Genomic DNA, 18,309 nt, shown 5'->3' with positions numbered 1-18,309 from the left:
GACACAATGGATGGATGTATGGATTGTGATAAGTTGTATGAGCCCCCAATAAAATGATTTTTAAGAAACTATTAAAACAAAACAACACAAAAAGTAGTTTGCATTTTTATGGTAGAGACTTTGGGAGAAGGATTAAGGCAGTATTTCAGTCTGTAACAGACTGTCCGATATACCCACTGAGCCAAATTGTTTAGTAATTTTTTTTGTTTAATAATTTTAAGAAGCAAAACTTTAATAATATATTTTACTTGGCTCAATATATATAAAATATTATATTATAATCAATATAAAAATAAATGAGTTATTATTTCACAGAAATTTTTTACTGTCTTTAAAACCTGATGAATATTGTATACTTATAGCAAATTTCAATTTAAGTGCTCAATGGACATATATTACTACTAAACAGTACAGGCTTAATAAAATACATTTGCTACTTCAAAGCATTTGAACAAGAGTATATCATGATAAAAAGTAACTCTAGAAAATGGATGATGGCATGGCTCTTCAAGCACCTCATCTAACTGGAGGGATTGTAGAGACCATTGTTACTGACTCATACACTGACAAATGTCCACTAGAAATTAATAAAAGAAATCTTGCTGTATCTCTTTAGATAACTATAAGCTATAAAATAACTGGCTGAATAAAACAAAAATATTTTGAGCTGGAATTTGTTTTTTTTTTAATCATTGAGATAACTAGTCTTTCTTATAATCGTTTTCTCTGTAAATCAAATATTCATCGTTCCTTCAGCTTTTCCTAATATGTAATGCTTTCCTAATATTTAATTCCAGATATATCAACATTCCAGTCAGTCCGTTTAAAACTAGTTGCTGTTGTCTTGTGTCCAACGCATGGTAGCCCGTGCATGACAGAGTAGGACTGTGCTCCAGACGATTTTCTATGGCTGAGTTTTTTGGAAACAGATCACCAAGCTTCTCTTCTGAGGCACACCTGGGGCTCTCAAAGTTCTAATCTTCCATTAGGAGCTGAGCATATTAACCCTATGCACAACACAGGGACTCCCTGGTCAGCTTACAGAATATAACCTCGTTTTTAATATCTTTTATAAAATCTGGAATTAATGAGAATTAGTGAGGACTTATATTCAAGCTTTTACTATGAAGAGAATAATCCCATTTATTATCAAATATCTGTAATCTTGCATTTTCAAATTAATATACTTTACTTGGCCCAATATATGTAAAATATTATCATAACCAATATTATTAGCACATGAACAATCTTGAGTCTGGCTGCAGGGTACTTCAAAAAGGAAAATTCACAATAGCAGAGTATGGTGACAAAATAGTGTTGCTTCTATCTTGTAAAGTAGTTTGGAAAAGTATGTGTTCAAAAGTCAAAACAACATAGCTTACTTGTATATCCACAATGTAGTCATCTTTTAACTTATGTTCTTCTTGAGGAATAGGTAAATCTGAACCCACTTTTTCTGATAAATCAACATTAACAGGCCCCTCTCTTTCATCCTATAGTGCAACAAAGAAAGGAGACTAACTGAAAAAAAAAATAGCTTCATAAAATCGTCCTAAAGCAATATTGAAAACCATCTCCTTTTACAAAATAAAAACATTAATTAGCATGCATTTGACTGTAATTACTTTTACTTATTTGTATGTTTGTTTTCTATCTCTACGCACGGCCCTCCCTCTCCTCCTCTCACACTCTGTCCTCGAGTTAATGCCAACCCATAGTGACCCTATGGGACAGGGTAGAACTGCTCCGTGACTTTCTGAGTTTGTAACTCTTCAAGGGAGGATAAAGGCCCAGCATTCTCCCTCAGAGCAGCTAGTAGTTTCAAACGGTGGTCTCTGCCGATCCAAGCTCAACTCATGCTCTCCTCGCATCCCCTCCTAGCTACTGAAATTGAAATGTATGCATGGACTAAAAAATCTCATTTGATTTTTCAATAACCCCTGAACTTTTTATCACCCAAAATTGTGGGTTAGGTACAAAGTAAAATTTCAGTAATTATCTGATGAATGCCCATATAGTATTTCTCTTACTCTCTCTTTTGGCACTTACTCATTTTTAAATTAGCAACTCAGTTCTCTATGTCTTTAAAGAGTCTCTTTGGATAAAAGTTACAAAAGACAAGGTTCATATTCATCTTGGTGTATATGAGCCTCTCTAACATACACTAAATTCGAAGAGTATGCACTCCTATGTATTCCTCTATAATAAAAAGTGCTTAACTGTAACATTCTTCAAATTTCTTATAGATGACATTAGATCTAAGTCTTATAAACTGTGGGTAAAAGTACAGTAAAATAATAGTCTTTTTGCAGAAATAGGCACCAACAGTTTTCAAAATTTGAAATGTTCCATTCCAGAATTATACCCTAACATAACTAAAATATTTAAATAATCTACTCCTAGGAATTTATCATGTCCACATACAACCACTCCCCCAAAGCAAGCACTTAAAAGTAATGTAAATATGTGCTGATACACATCCATAAAGATAGTATTCCTATAATGCAAGAGTTTGTCAGTATAGAAATGGTTAATAAATTTTAATACATCTATATAATGGAATAAAAAGGCAGTCATTAAGAAGGATATAAAGACATGCAAAGGTGTCCATGAGACATCAGATACCTACCTTTATTCATTTAAAATAATATTGACTTAGCAAGCAGTTATTTTTAGACTGTTCCATTTCCCCATCTCATTATATAAAACAAGACATGCAGGTATAGACCGTAGACTCTCTCAGTAATCCTAGTTTCCCATTGTTTTTCATTTATAAAAATGAGATTTTTTTTTTTTTAGAAATGCTTTATTTAAGACATTAAAAAGGGAGCCATTAGCTTTCAGTTCTCTAAATAGGCACCGTTTCTCACCCATCTGTAGTATGCAGGATGTTACAACATTCCTAATATGAGCAACAGTAATAAAGAAGATGGGGCGCTTCAAAAGGTGCTTGGAAAAAAGGAACTAAAAGACAATGGACGTTTATTAAACTTTTTTTTTTTTAACCTCATACGTAAACTACCTCAGATTTATTTGAATTAAATAATTACCCAAATAAATCCTCAGATTACAGCAAGGAAAGTTACAAATCTCCCACCAAACTTTATGGAATAATATTTACATACCCCACTTTCCCCCCCCAAAATAAATACAACTTTACTATGTAGCAGAATTATATACATAAAAGATTAAGTTTTACTGTTTTTGGTGTGTCTGTAAGGGAGCTTTAAAAAGTGTGTGGAAAAACAGAATTGGAAGAAAGGAATCTTTCCAAGAATTTTTAAAGACTCCTCTGAGTTTTACAAATCATTAGTGTATGATTTAACATTCTCGCAATCATAAAACTGCATCATCATACTGTATTCTAGTTATTTTTCATTCATCATATTAATATTTTATAATTGTAACCAACTTCACAAATAGTGGATTGACAAGTGTTGAATACATTTATTTTATTCTACTTATTAAAACTATAGATATGTTCTACAAACTGCATTCAAAATTTTTTGCCAACTGAACCTTTTTGAATGTTGATGTCATTCTTGAAAGTTGATAAAACTTTCAGTTTTTTTGTGACAAGAGTTCATTTTTCATTGTTTGCCTGCTCTTATTAGGAAGTAAATTTTATAAGTCTGAGCACAAGTCATTACCAAGCAAAGAAATTTAATACAAAAGCTTATTAAATATATAATTCCAGTGAAGAGAGCCTCCCAAGCTTTAAAAAGCACTGAAATGATAAGGTAAAATGTGATAACTTGTGGCTGAGCTTGACTTGTTATTATGCAATAGTTATTTCAATATCATAGTGACCTTATAGGACAGGGTAGAACTGCCCCTGTAGGTTTCCATGACTGTAAATCTTTTTTTGGCATAATACTTTTGAAATTACATTTATTCAGTGTTTTGTGTTTTTGACATCTGACACACAACTTATACTCTCAACTTTATCTAAAATACCTTTTTCTGGAATTGCACATCTTCATTTTCTAGCGCACAATTGTCATCTTGAGTGTAGTATGATGAAGCAGAAGAACTCTCTTTACAACACACATGCCAACTGGGAAGCCTAAAATCACCCATCACCAAAAAAAAAAAAAGAATGAAAAATTTAAGTCAGCATCTTTCCTACTAAGGGCTAAGAATGAAGCAATAAGCAAGCTGGTTCTTATTGTAATCCCTTGGGAATTAAACAGCTGAATGTACACAGCCCAAGAGTGTTTTATTTCATGCCCTAAGGAAAACATAAGCAGTGGTAGCCTTCCAAGTAAGATATAATGAATTTTATGAAGGCACAACAAAAGCTTTCACAGAAACAATATCTGATCATCATAGAAGGAATAGAGAAAATTGTCAGAGTTCATCTCTTCAAAAAGCATCACATACCAATAACATATTAAATGTCACCAAGTTTAAACACAGCTAACTAAACTGTTTCAAGGAAAAGAACTAATGCTTCCAAATGCTTCTCAAACTGTACATAGCAAAGATATAAAAAACTAAGTAGCACAGACGCAAACGAAAACTTCAGATCAGTAGTACTTATGAAATCAGATGCACGGGTACAAGAGAAAAGAACTCTAGGTACATATCGAGGGATAATAACACCACTGCTGTGGTCAAGTAAAGTTTTGTGCTGATATTCAAAAGTGGTTCAATATATTTGTAGATCCATGATTATCTCCACAATCATGAAAGGTATGTGATAAATTAATACATCCATCAAGATTTTAAAATAAATAATACAAATAGCTATAAGTAGTTTTGTTTTGCTTTTAACAGCGTAACACTTATCCTGGAGCCCTGCTGATATAGTGATTCAGCATTAGGCTGCTAACTGCAAGGTCAGCAGTTCGAAATCACCAGCTGCCTCGCTGGCAAAAGAGGGGGCTTTTTACTACTGTCAAGAGTTCCAGTCTCAGCAATCCAAGGGACCATTATACCCTGTCCTAAGGGGCCACCATGAGTTGTCACTGCGTCAATGGAGGTGAGTGTGAGAGGGTTTTTTGGCATAATGTTTATCAAAGAAACCTAAAAGGAACTTTATTTATATCTGAAACAAAACAAGAAGAATCATTATCACTAGAACATAAAGGAAATACAAACATGGGGAAAGAGTAAAATTATCAAAAGATTACTATTAAAAATTTTTCTAAGTAGCTGGATCTAAAATTAAGAGATAAAGATCCATATACTTTCCATACTCAAACCAGTTATTGGATGAAGGAACTCCCCATTTACGATAGAAATAAAATAAATGGTAAAATTTTGTTAAGGAATAGTTCTGTTAAGAACTACTTGTGATTGCCAATATTTGACATTCATTTATGTAAACATCACTTCATTCATTCAAATGTACACGAAAGGAAGAAATGAAAACCACATACTAAGGAGGTTAGAAGAGATGAGTAACTGGAAAGAGAAAGCGTAGGACAAAGAGCAGTGCACAAAGAAAAGGTGGCAACCTGTTTAGACTGGCAGGAATCATAAATTCCAGAAGAGGCTTCTTCAGGAAGATGAAACTTAAAAGGATACATAATGAGTCTTTGGAAAGTCTCCCAAATAAATTTCCAAAACTGGCAAAGAATTTAGAATTAAATAAGGAAATCAAATATTAATTCAAAGAAAAATAGCTAAGTGGAAAAGGAATACCTTTTAAGGTATTCTTCTGCTATAAATATATTTACATAGTTATAAATATTGAATCCAGCCCAAATTATGACAGAACTACATTAGTGCATATTAGAATTTGATCTATAGTACAGTCAAAAGTGATATTAAATGCCACAAATTATATTAAAGCAACTATTTTAGACAAAAAATTAATAAGCTAAAAAGATTAAATGGATTTCCTTGAAAACAAATAAGTGGGAAAATAGGAAGGAAGAAACTATGCAGGCTTTTTTTCATAATAAATCTCTTAGAACGACAGACTTTCAAAACTCTGCACATCTAAGAACAGTTGATCTTCTTGAAGTTTACTCAACGGAAAAGAAACAATGTCTTTAACATATGGTGTGGGCAAAAATGGATATACAAATACAGAAAGATGAAACAAGAGCCATACCTCACACCGTGTATAAAAATTAACTCAAAATGGGTCAAAGGCCTAAACAGTAAACCTAAAACTATAAAGCTGTAGAAGATTGCATTGGGGACAAAACTAAGGGACCTAATTTTCAGCATAAATCATCTACAAAACAAAACTAAAAATGCACCAACAACACAAGGCATGTTAGATTAATGAGGACCTCATAAAAATTAAATACAAGTATAATTAAATAAAGTTTCAAGAGATTTTACCAAGAGTACAAAATGAACCTCAAGATTGGGGAACACAATTTTGGCAACATCATAGCTAATCTCTAAATGCATACAAAACTTCAACAACTCAACAACAAAAAGAGACAAATTAAAAATTAAACTAAATGGGAAACAGACATGAACAGACACTTCACCAAAGAGGGCATTTAGGCAGTCAACAAGTACAGAAAAAGATGGTCATGATCGTCAGGATTTCAACTGCCATCAAATCAGTTGACTCGGTGAGCTACAGGGCACAGTAGAGCTGCTCCTTACAGTCTCTAACTTGTAATTTTTTTTTTTAATCCAAGTGATTTTTATGAGGCAAGGGGAAGTTTCGGGTAGAACTGTCCCAAAAAGTACATTTCCGGAAAGCATACAAGACTGCACGGGAACTGCTCTAACCTGTAAATCTTCATGGAGCAGAGAGCATTGTGGTTAGCAGCCCAAGGGTTAACCCACTGCACCAACAAACTACAAAAACTGGAAGAAAGCATCAGGGTCAAGACTAGAGGACCTCGTTCTCAGCATAAATAGTCTATAAAACACAACAAAAAGTGCATGAACAACAGAAGGAAAGTTAGATTAACCAATTTTACCCCTGCAAAAATGAAAGTGATCCAAATAACAAAATGCAACGAATGCTAGTGAGGTTGTGGAGCAATTAGAATTCTTACATGGGACTGGTGGATTATAAAATAGTACAATCGCTATGAAAAATGGCATGCTACTTCCTCAAAAAAATTAGAAACAGAAATACCTTAAGCAATCCCACTCCTACATATATAACCAAGAAATATGAGGGTGCCTCAAAAAAAGTTTGTGAAAAATAGAATTAAAGAGCAATTGTTCCATGAACTTTTGAATCATCTTCATTTCTATTTTGGTATACATCCAAGAGCAGTGACACAAACAGCCATATGCACACCTATGTTTACTGCATCATTCACAATGGCAAAAAGATGGAGCCAACCTACGTACCCATCTAAGGATGAATGGCCAACCTGTGGTACATACAAACAACAGAATAACGAGGAGCTTGTGAAACATTAACATGGATGAGGAATAGTATGCTGGAGATTATAATGCTGAATAAAATAAGTCAATCACAAGAGAGCAAATATTGGATAGAATATGTTCTATTGTAAAAAGTCAAGAATAGGCCTATACACAGAAAGCAATGTTCTTTGATGTATACGAAGGATGGTAGAAGGAGGAGGATAAATCGCTTTCTAGATAGAACACACTTGTTATTTTTGATGATGGAAAAGGTATTACCAAATATGGGGAAAATCTGCACATAGGGTGGTTTTACCAAACCCCAAACCAAACTCACTGCCACTGAGTCAAACCTGGAGGACTGAGTAGAACTGTCCCTGTCAGTCTCTGAGACTGTAATTTTTTATGGGAGTAGAAAGTTATTTTTTTCCCCCAAGGAGTGAGCAGCTGATGGTTTCAAACTTCAGATCTTGAGATCAAGCAGCTCAACAAGTAACTAATAGTCTACCTGAGCTCCTTTGTATGGGTACACAGATGTCATAAAATGCACATAAAGTGTATATATTTTTTTACTGTCATCAAGTCAATTCTGATTCATAGCGACCCTATAGGGCAGATTAAACTGCCCCTGTGAGTTTCTGAGACTAATTCTTTCCAGGCATGGAAAGCCTTGTCTTTCTCCCACAGACCTGGGTAGTGGTTTGGAGCTGCTGACCTGGCAAGTAGCAGCCCACTGAGTAACCACTACGCCACCAGGGCTCTCCATTACACCTCCAGATTCCCCATATTTTGTCCCGTTGTACATAATGTTGCTGTAAGTCAGAATTGACTCAATAGCATCTATCTAAAAATAGTAAAAAAAAATTTAAACCACCAAAATAAAATAACCCCAAATCCACTTCAACTACAAAAATGAGTTGATACCAATGAGGTCCTTAATTAAAAAAAAAATTTTAGACCCCAGAAGGATCAAATATACACTCCAGTTAAGAAGCAGGATAGCTGTTCCATGAGGGTCCCACTGAGTCTACTCCAATTCATAGTGACTATGTACAGCAGATGAAACAATGCCTGGTCCTACACCATCCTTGCTATGTGTGAGTCCATTGTTGCACCCACTGTGCCAAGTCATCTCATTTAGGGCCTTCCTCTTTTTCTCACTGACCTTCTACTTTACCAAGCCTGATATCCTTTTCCAGGGACTGGTCTGTTTCTAATAATATATCCAAAGGATGTGAGATGAAATCTTGCTACCCTTGCTTCTAAAGAGCATTCTGGCTATACTTCTTGTATACAAGACAAATGTGTTGATTGTTTTGGTAGTCCACTTTCAATATTCTTTGCCAACACCGTAATTTAAATTCATCAATTCTTCTTTGAAAGTCTTCCTTATTTAATGTCCAACTTTCACATTCATATGAGGCAACTGAAAATACCATGGCTTGGGACAGGTGCGCCACAGACTTCGTTTTTTAACACTTTAAAGGGGTCTTGTGTAGATTTACTCAATGCATTGCATCATTTGATCTCTGGACTGCTTCCTTGGGTATTGATTGTGGATACAAGCAAGATGAACTCCTTGACAATGTCAACCTTTTCTGTTTATTATGTTATTTATGGGTTCAGATGTGAGGATTTTGGCTTTCCTTTTATTAATCCATAATGAAAGTTGGAATCTTTCATCTTCATCAGTAAGTGCTTCAAGTCCTCCTCACGTTCAGCAAGTTAAGTTGTGCCATCTGCCTAACACAGGCTGTTAATAAGCCTTCCTCCAAATCTGATGTCATATGCTTCTTCATATAAGCCAGCTTCTCTGATTACTTGCTCAGGATACAGGTTGAGTAAGTATGGTCCAGAGATAGAACCCTGACACAGACCTTTCCTGATTTCCAACTATGCAGTTTCCCCTTGCTCTATTCTCACAACTGCTTCTTGATCCATGTACAGGTTCCACATGAGCACAAAGAAGTGTTCTGGAATTCCCATTCCTCCCACACTATCTGTAGTTTGTTATGATGCACACAGGTGAATGCTTTGGCATAGTCAATGAAGCACAAGGATAGATGGATGGATTGATTGATTGAAAGCACAATCTTTCTAGTATTGATTTCAGCCAAGACCCACCTGACATTAGCAATGATATCCCTTATTCCACATCCTCTTTGAATCCAGCCTGAATTTCTGGCAGCTCCTTGTCAATGTACTGCAGCAACCACTGTTACATAATCTTCAGCAAAATTTTCCTTGCAGGTAATGTTCTACAATTTGCACATTCTGTTGGGTCGCCTTTCTTTAGAATGGGTACAAATACAGCTCTCTTCTAGCCAGTTGGCCAGGTAGTTGTCTTGGCATGGACCATTGAATGCTCCCAGTGCTTCATTAGCTTATTGAAATATTTCAATTCCAACTCACAGCAACTCTTTACAGTGTTACCAAGGTTGTATAACTTTATGGGGCAGTTCTATCACATGAAGTCATTATCATCTGAAATCAACTTGATGGCACCTAGCAACAATAGTAAAATATAATATATAGATTTTTTTTGAAGTAGCAAGTTGAATGCAGCAGGAAGAATCAAATTTAGGATGGAAAACAGTAGGTCACAAAGGCATTTTTTATCTTTGATAAAAAGAAATAGGATTATGAGTATATATGCACCTAACAATAGCACTTCAAAAAAACCCAGAATAATCACTGACAAGACTACATGAGAAAATAGAATAGTCAAACATTATAACTACTTATTTTAAATTGTTAACTGCTGCTAATCAATCCCCACTCATGGCAACCCCATATGCAATGGAACCACTTTACCTATCACAAAATAATACATTAACATGGTATTTGTGGTGTGCATAAGAAACAAGCCCAATCAAATACATAGAAAGTCTACCTTTAATGTACATTAACATTGTTTTCAAGCACACAAGGGAAAACTTCCAAATATGAAATTCTCAAAGTCTGAAAATAAGCCTCAAATTTCAGTGTTAAGACCTAACAAGATTGTCCTTTCAAACCACACTGCAACAAAACTTCAAATAACAAAGATAGCTGAAGCCACCTTAAGCCTGAAAACAAAAAATTATGTAACTAAATAACCCTTCAGTTAAAGAGAAAATAATAAGGAACATTATGATGAGATATTTAGAACTGAAGAATATATCTCAAAATTGATAGGATATGATGGGACAAAAGCAGAAAACGGATGCGTTTGAAAACATTCAAAGACAGAGACAAAACAAAACAGTCAAGTTTTCAACTCAAAATGATCAAAGACCAAGTAAATCCAAAGAAACAAAGGCGGACGTAAGAGCAGAAATCTCACTGTAAAAAAAGAAGAAAGCAGGAACTCCGGTGGCGCAATCGGTGAGCGCGCAGTACTTACACATACACACAAAAGAACAGAAGTCTCTGAAATAGATGCACAAGAACCCTGCAAAGATTCAGAACACTGAAAGTCGGTTCTTTGATTAATATATTATTAGAGACAAATCAGCAAAACTGATCAATGGAAGAACATAATGTACACTAAAAAGATAAAATAGTTATAGAAATAACCATTTTAAAATGATAAAATATGACCTACATTTGTAAATATATCTGAACGCTTAAAAGTAGATACATTCTCAGGGGGAAAAAACTGACACAAGAAAAGGAAAAACTGGAATAGACCACTGACAATTAATTTGAGTCAATCAACGTATCACGCAAAGGGAGAAATCTCAATCAAAGCAGTGAGGAAATAAACATGAGGGTAACTTCTGACCTCCTCTGGCTGCACAAAGGAGGACTATCCAACTCTACACTAGCCACAGAGGTCAGACATGCCTCTACCAGCCATCCTTCTTTAATCTGACACCAAATGTCCCTCCCCTAGCTCTTCCTCTCTGCTGCATTCAATAATGCATTGTATTGGCCACAGAACTCATACATAGACAATACTCACAAAGGGTTTATTAGGTTACAAAATGTCTGCAATGACTCTTTTCAGCCATGCTGGAGGGCATGTTTCCCTCAGCCTTGTTCTATGGGCCAGGAAGCCTGCCATTTTGCCTCAGTCACCGAGCTACTCCTCTGCCCAGCTTCATGACTTTGGCATGATGCCTCTACTCTATCTCCTGATCTCGGTGCCTCTGCTACTTCAGAATAGGATCTCCCATGTGCTCCTTTGGTGGCTCTTTGTTGACGGTCACAGGATTTTCTCCCTCTCCTTCTGAAATGGCTCTCTTATACCCAGTGCAATGGGGCAAACGAACCAACCCCCTTTATTACCGCTTCACACGCCCTATTTATATGTTCCCACCCAATCATTTGGTGGGACGTACAAAGATATGAGTAGAAAAGCTATACTAAGTAATGTCACCTCACCACACGAGTGAACAGCATTTCCTTCTTTCCCTGTGCAGGGGGCTGCCATATAAGGAGTTGGCCCTATGGCAGCTAACAACCAACTCCTCCAAGCCCCAGTTCCCAAAAAACTAAACCTACTGCATCATATCAATCCCAGTTCACTGTAATCCCATGTTACATAGTCAAACTAGGGAGCTTAGCTTCAAAAAGCTCTGATGCTCCAGAGCTTACTTCTGGGACTCTATGGTCTGCATAGATACCAAAACAGACCCACATTTGTGGGAATTCACAATGATAACTGGGATAGGAAAGATGGGTCAAAGCCCTGAAATTATTGCTAAGACTGTGGAAAAAGCAATAAACATTCAAAACTGTGCTGTTGGTCACCATCTTTGAGTGGGTGTGTTAGCCTGGGTAGACTAGAGAAACAAATGCACATAAACTCATGTGTATATGAGAGTTTTATATAAAGGGTGAATGTACATTAAGAAAGCATCCCAACACAGTGCTATCCAAGCCCATAAGTCCAACATTAGTCCATATATCCGACACCAATCTACAAAGCCCTCCTCCATCTCACAAAACACACACAATGACACTGACTGCGGAAGGAAAGCTGAATCAGTGAACATATAAGCATCTCAGCGCTGGCAAGGGCTGTGTCAGGGTAGGACCATGTGGCTTCTCCTCAGGGATGTTTCGCAGGAAGTCAGCCTTGCCAGCTGAAGCAGGGAACTGGCTAAGGCAGCTGCACCCTGGTCCAAGAGACTCGAGAACTAGAAAAGTGAGGTTCACCAAGCCATTTCTCTCTCTGCCCTTCAATTAATCCCACATGTGTTTACTGGCCAGGTTGGCACAATGAACCTTAACTAACTCAGTGGGGTACTGCTGTTGTAAGCTCTGATCAAATTATGTTGTTGCTATGCAATGCCTCTTCTGAATCCAGCCATATCAGAAGATTCAGAAGACAACGGATTTAGAAAAACACATAGAACAAGGGATTCCTTGCTGATGTCAGACAGATCTTGGCTCAAAGTTGAAAATACCAAAAAGATAGTTTTTTTGCATTTTAATAACCATGCCAAGGCATTCGACTTTGTGGATCACAACAAACTATGGATAACCTTGAGAAGAAAAGGAATTCCAACACTTCATTGTGCTCACCTGGAACTTGTACATGGATCAAGGGGCAGTTATTCCAACAGAACAAAGGAATATTGCCTGCTTTAAATTCAGGGTAAGTGTGCATCAGGGTTGAATCATCTCACCATACTTATTCAATCTGTATGCTGAGAAAATTATTAGAGAAGCTGTATTATGCAGAGGACACAACCCTGCTTGCTGAAATTAAGGAGGAATTGGAAACACTTGCTGGTAAGGATTAAGATTTCAGCCTTCAGTATGGATTACAACTCACTGTAAAGAACATCATGGGGCAACATTACAATACATGAAAAATGGTTGAAGTTATCAATTTTTTTTTCTTGCTTGGATCCTCAATCAATGCTCATGGAAGCAGTACTCAAGCAATCACAAGACATGGTCCATTAGGTAAATCTGCTGCACAAGACCTCTTTAGAGTACTGAGAAGAAAGGATGTTACTTTGAAAACGAGAATGCGCCTGACTCAAACTCAAAAAAACATACTCACTGCCACTGGGTCAACACTGACACATTGTGACCCTGTAGGACAGGGTAGAACTGCCTCTGTGAGTTTCCAAGGCTGCAAATCTTTACGGGAGTAGAAAGCCCCATCTTTCTCCCATGGAGTAGCTGGTAGCTATGTGTACATAGAACTGGGTCATGGTAGTGGGACGGGGAGGAAACAGTCAGGAACCAGAGGAATGATGTGTGTTTCGTCGGTGCTATACTGCACCCTGGTTGAATCGTCTCTTCCTTATAACCCTTCTGTGGGGGTATTTCCAATTGTCTACAAATCGGTTTTGGGTCTCCACTCCAACTTCCCTCATTGATATCAATATGTTTGTTTGGGATCTTTTGATACCTGATTACATCGACACCATGATCACACAGGCTGGTGTGCTTCTTCCACGTAAGCTTATTTGCTTCTCTGCTAGACGGCCGCTGGTTTAACTTCAAGTCTGTAAGACCCTAGATGCTATATCTTTTGATAGCCAGGCACCATCCACTTTCTTCATCACATTTGCTTATGCACCCATTTTGTCTTCAGTGATTGTGTGGGGAAGATGCAGTATCAAAGAATGCCAGGTTATTAGAGCAAAGTGTTCTTGTGTTTAAGGAAGCCATGAGCAGAGGCCCAAAATCCGTCTACTATCTTAATACTTTAGCATATATGTACATTGGCCTCTATCCCTTTTGTTAGAAATTAATATATTCACATATATTCATGCCTATAGCTATACCTCAATAAATAGCTTTTGTTTCCTACTTGTTTCCTCTATTTCCTTTCACCTTCCTCTTGTCCCACTATCCTGCTCACCCTCCACTCGACTCTCAGAAATTCCTCTTGAATACACTGCACTTCATAAAATCCCACCAGGCCTCCTCCCCATCATTTTTAGATCTCTTGTTGTTCCCTCATCGCTGAGTTTGTGGGCTCCCCCTCCCCATACTATCATCTCTTATGTTTCCCAAGGGCCACTAGCCGTGTTGTTTTCTCCTCAGGATTGTTTGCCCTGCCGATCTTATATAGATAGACACAGAGCGAAAGAGGACCAAAAAAAAGTTAGATAGTTCTAGGTCTGCCTGCTGACCATTAATGAGTATTTTCCAATCAGGTCTATTGAGGTACCAAACCCTGTCCCCCAAGTCAGGAATCTATTTTCAGGATTCCTCGGGGACTTGGTAACTTTGCTCCCCTTGCACTCCCTTCGTGTTTCACCTCACTGTGCATGGGGCAGCACGGGCAAACTCCGTACAGTGTCTCCAGTGCTGTCTTCCCATAACACTATGGGTCAGTGAGAAAACTTCGTGGTGGGGCCAGCCCTAAGGTCCTCTCTGTGCATTGGCTGTTCCAAGCAGGGATGTAGTCCCCAGTCCCAGTCTCAGCCTAGGTCGCTGTCTTTCTCTCTTTCCCTTAGTTCACACCAGTGTGGTCGCCACACTCCTGGGCTATATCTTCAGTGCTGTCCTCTGCATTACATTCTTCTGGGGTTGGATCAACATCAGCTTGGGCCGGGCCCCGTTGTCCTCTGTTAGTTCACTGCTCCATCAGGAACACCAAGCCTTGTGGGCAGCATACTGGCATGGAGCCATGTTATTTTCAATTGCCTCATATGCATGTGAAAGTTGGACATTGAATAAAGACCAAAGATGAATCTATGCATTTGAATTGTGGTCGCACTGGAGAGAAATATTAAAAGTGTCATGGATTCATTCCAAAAAGGTAAACTGATCTGGATTGGAAGAAGTATGCCCAGGGTGCTCCTTAGAGGCAGGCAAGGATGGCAGGGCTTCGTCTTACTTACTTTGGACATGCTGCCACAAAAAATAGGCCCCTGAAAAAGGACAGCATACTTGGTAAAGCGGATCGAAAGTGAAACGAAGGCCCTCAAGAAGATGGATTGTCACAGTGGCTGCAGCAATGGGCTCAGGCGACCAGGCAGTGTTTCATTTTGTTGTGCATAGGTCACTATGAGATGAAGTGGACTCCATGGCACCTAACACTACTCTGGTGTTCCTAAGAGGGAGATTTCATAACAGTGCATCCACCCATATTTTCCACTTTGGACATCGTTCTAGTACACTCATGTTTTACAAATCTGGGTTTGTTCCAGTTTTGCTTGGCTGACCTTAATAGAGCATGTTTTAAACCTGGTGGTAAGAAAAATGAAAGTATATTTGGCTTACAAACCTTCTTGTTAGATGCCATTGAGTTGGCCACTAACTTATACAGCAAACCTTCCCCCATCTACCTCCCAACCTACATACAAATGCTGCCAGGTCCTGAACCACCCCCACAATTGGCTGTATAAAGGGCAACTGTAATCAGTACAGTTTCACTTAGCAGATTTTCAGAAGTAGCTCACCAAGCTTTTATTCCTGTTCCATTTAATCTGGAAACTCTCCTAAAACTTGCTCAACATCACAGAAATACCAAGTCCACACACTAAGAGAAACACACACAGTGGCTGTACATGAGGAGCACTGGCCAGAAGTCAAACCCAGGTCTCCTGCTTAGAAGGCAAGAATTCTATCATTTAACCACCATTGTCCCATAGTTATCGCCACACACAATTTGAAACTACATGGACAGACCCCAAATAAATTAACAGGCTAAAAGATTCACCATAATTCACTTGAAAGTCTACACAGGGAACAGTGGAAGATAAAGTTGCATAAGTAGGTTTGGGCCTGGCTTTAAAAGACCTTTTATATTAGAGTTTAAAATGTTATCCTTGGGTTAAAAGGAACATGTTTTAGGAAGGGACAGAAATAAAGGGAAGTGTTTAGCAAGACTAGAAATCTACTACAACAGTAAAGTATGCGTTGAAACAAATGTGAGGCTGCTCAAACCATTAGTTTTGTTTGTTTTGTTTTTTTCTTTCTTTTTTTAATCCAATACTCTTCTACTCTGGCTGCCAAACAAGCAAGAAATTGCCAGCTAAGTTCTCCAAATGTCTTCCATTTCTACTCCCCAAATCTTATCCATCACTTCCCTCTTTTCAAAACTAGGTCTTTTTCTCCGTTTCCTAGCTTTCCAGTCTTTAACTGAGACATTTGATATTGTTGAGCTTTCAAAGAATCACAAAATGTTTTCCATCTTTTGCTCCTAAACCAGTTTCTCCCTTCCCTTCAGAGGTTTACTTTGACACCTTTCTTTACTTCTAAGTTATCTGGAGAAACTCCACATTCAGTCAAAATTTGTTCTAAAAAAAATGATTCCCCTCTATGAGAACAAATGCAGACCAAATTTTAGCTGTAACAAGTGCATATTGTAAGTGCTCACATATACAGTATCTCACTCTGCGGCTCTACTCAAAACCCCTCAACTTTTCTCTCTGAACTGTATTTCCCAGGTTCATAATTTTAGACTCTAGAAATTATTCTCTCCACCACTATAAGCTCCAGGAAAGCAGCTACTTTGTCCACAAAAATCCTGCATAGGACATATAACACATAGAAGGCTCTTGCATTGATATCTATTCTAATCGCTCTTTTTCCTAAATGACAGAAAGTGGGTGTTGCCAGTTAGAGACAAATTAAAATCCTAGTTCTTTTGAATCCAAAGGAACCCTGGTGGTACTGGTTACTCATTGGCCTGAGATCCACACAGTTGGCAGTTCAAAACCACCAGCAACTCCTCAGGAGAAACCTGGGCTTTCTACTCCCTAGAACAGTTAGTGCTGAAAACTCACAGAGAGGGTCGCTATGAGTCAGCATTGACTTGATGGCAATGAGTTTGATTTGGTTTTAAGGCATGTAGCAATGAAACTTGAATATGGACTTCCTCAATATCTCTGCAGTACACATTGACGCATCTTCACTTCTATTGCCAAGTTTAGAGTACCTTGTTAGTATATACCTCAGTCCCTCCAATTACTTCTTGTTTAATATGGATTCCTCTTACAAATAGCTAGCATAATGACATTCAAATCACATTCTCAAAACACCACTTTGGCCATGTCACTTGTTGCTGGGTCTTTGCTGTCTCATTCCTCAGTCTAGTTTGCAAAACCCAACATACCTCCAAAAATGTATTTTTCTAATGGGGTTTATCAAGAATATCACCCATATTAACATTTCACCACATTTACTTACAACTCTTTCTCTTTTGACAATTAACTGTCCATTACACAAAAATACACTGTCCATTACACACACAAGCATACAAAGGCCATTAACAATATTAGCAGCACCAGTACACCTTATTTGAGTTCATAAGGCACCCGCTTTCCATCAAAGTTTATGAACCATGCATGCCATTTTCTGTCTTAAACTGTTTTAAGCTAAAGTCTTCCCTGACAAGGAGCTTATTTTTCCCCCCTATTTAAGCGCATATTCCATAACTCAGTTTTTTAAATAGCTTGTAAGTGGTCAAACCAAGTATCTTTGAATGCTAAAACTATTTAGTTAATTCAACACACAAAGGTATGAAAATATCAACAGTTCATCTAATCCAGTAGTGCTAACTGACATTAACAGCAGCAAATCCTAAATCTAGACAGAATCTCCATCCAGGGTAAGAGTCTTGGGCATGTGAGTTTGTTAAAAGCTTTGTGAGCAATTCTCGTGTCCATCCCTTGCTAAATCAATCTGCCACCCAGTTTTCTAATGAGAAAACTGAGACAGAAAAAAATGTAAGGACACCTGCCAGAGGCCATCTAGCTCTCTACTGGCAATATAGCATACTGCCTAAGAGCCCAGGCACAGAACCCACCCTTTTTGAAGTTCTAATTCTCACTCTGTTACTAGCTATGAAAACTTGGGTGAGTCTGTTAACATTTTCTGTACCTCTTATTAGAACTTAAATTCTGAGCACTAGGTTTGCAGAAAGCTACAGTTTGCAGTGGGAGCCCTAAATCCATGTTGGAGTCCCCACATAGATTCTTTCTGACCACTGACCAGCAGATGAACATTGGGCCTCCACTCTAGTACTCCCTCAATGCAAGAATACTTTGTTCTATTAAACTGGCATTCCATGATGCTCACCTTCCCAACACGATTGCTGAAGACAAA

The 18,309-nt window shown here is 37.7% G+C and overlaps 1 protein-coding gene across 7 annotated transcripts in view; it reads right to left on the bottom strand.

Annotated features, from left to right (window-relative positions):
• SUCO (SUN domain containing ossification factor) overlaps positions 1-18,309 on the bottom strand; it is a 93,673-nt gene that overhangs the window by 56,392 nt on the left and 18,972 nt on the right. For 5 of the 7 annotated variants that reach the window (XM_045298008.1, XM_045298003.1, XM_045298005.1 and 2 more), the window contains exons 2-3: positions 3,958-4,066; positions 1,383-1,493 (exon numbers count right to left, since the gene is read on the bottom strand). In XM_045298008.1, coding sequence (XP_045153943.1) covers positions 1,383-1,493; positions 3,958-4,066 — 220 coding nt within the window. The remainder of the gene's footprint in view (positions 1-1,382; positions 1,494-3,957; positions 4,067-18,309) is intronic. The other 2 variants (XM_045298006.1, XM_045298007.1) reach the window with 1 other exon arrangement.

This window comes from Echinops telfairi, unplaced genomic scaffold, assembly GCF_000313985.2.
Source record: "Echinops telfairi isolate 266 unplaced genomic scaffold, ASM31398v2 ScPeMD7_7424;HRSCAF=8462, whole genome shotgun sequence".
Lineage (NCBI taxonomy): Eukaryota > Metazoa > Chordata > Mammalia > Afrosoricida > Tenrecidae > Echinops > Echinops telfairi.
This window is presented reverse-complemented; position numbering and strand designations above follow the sequence as displayed.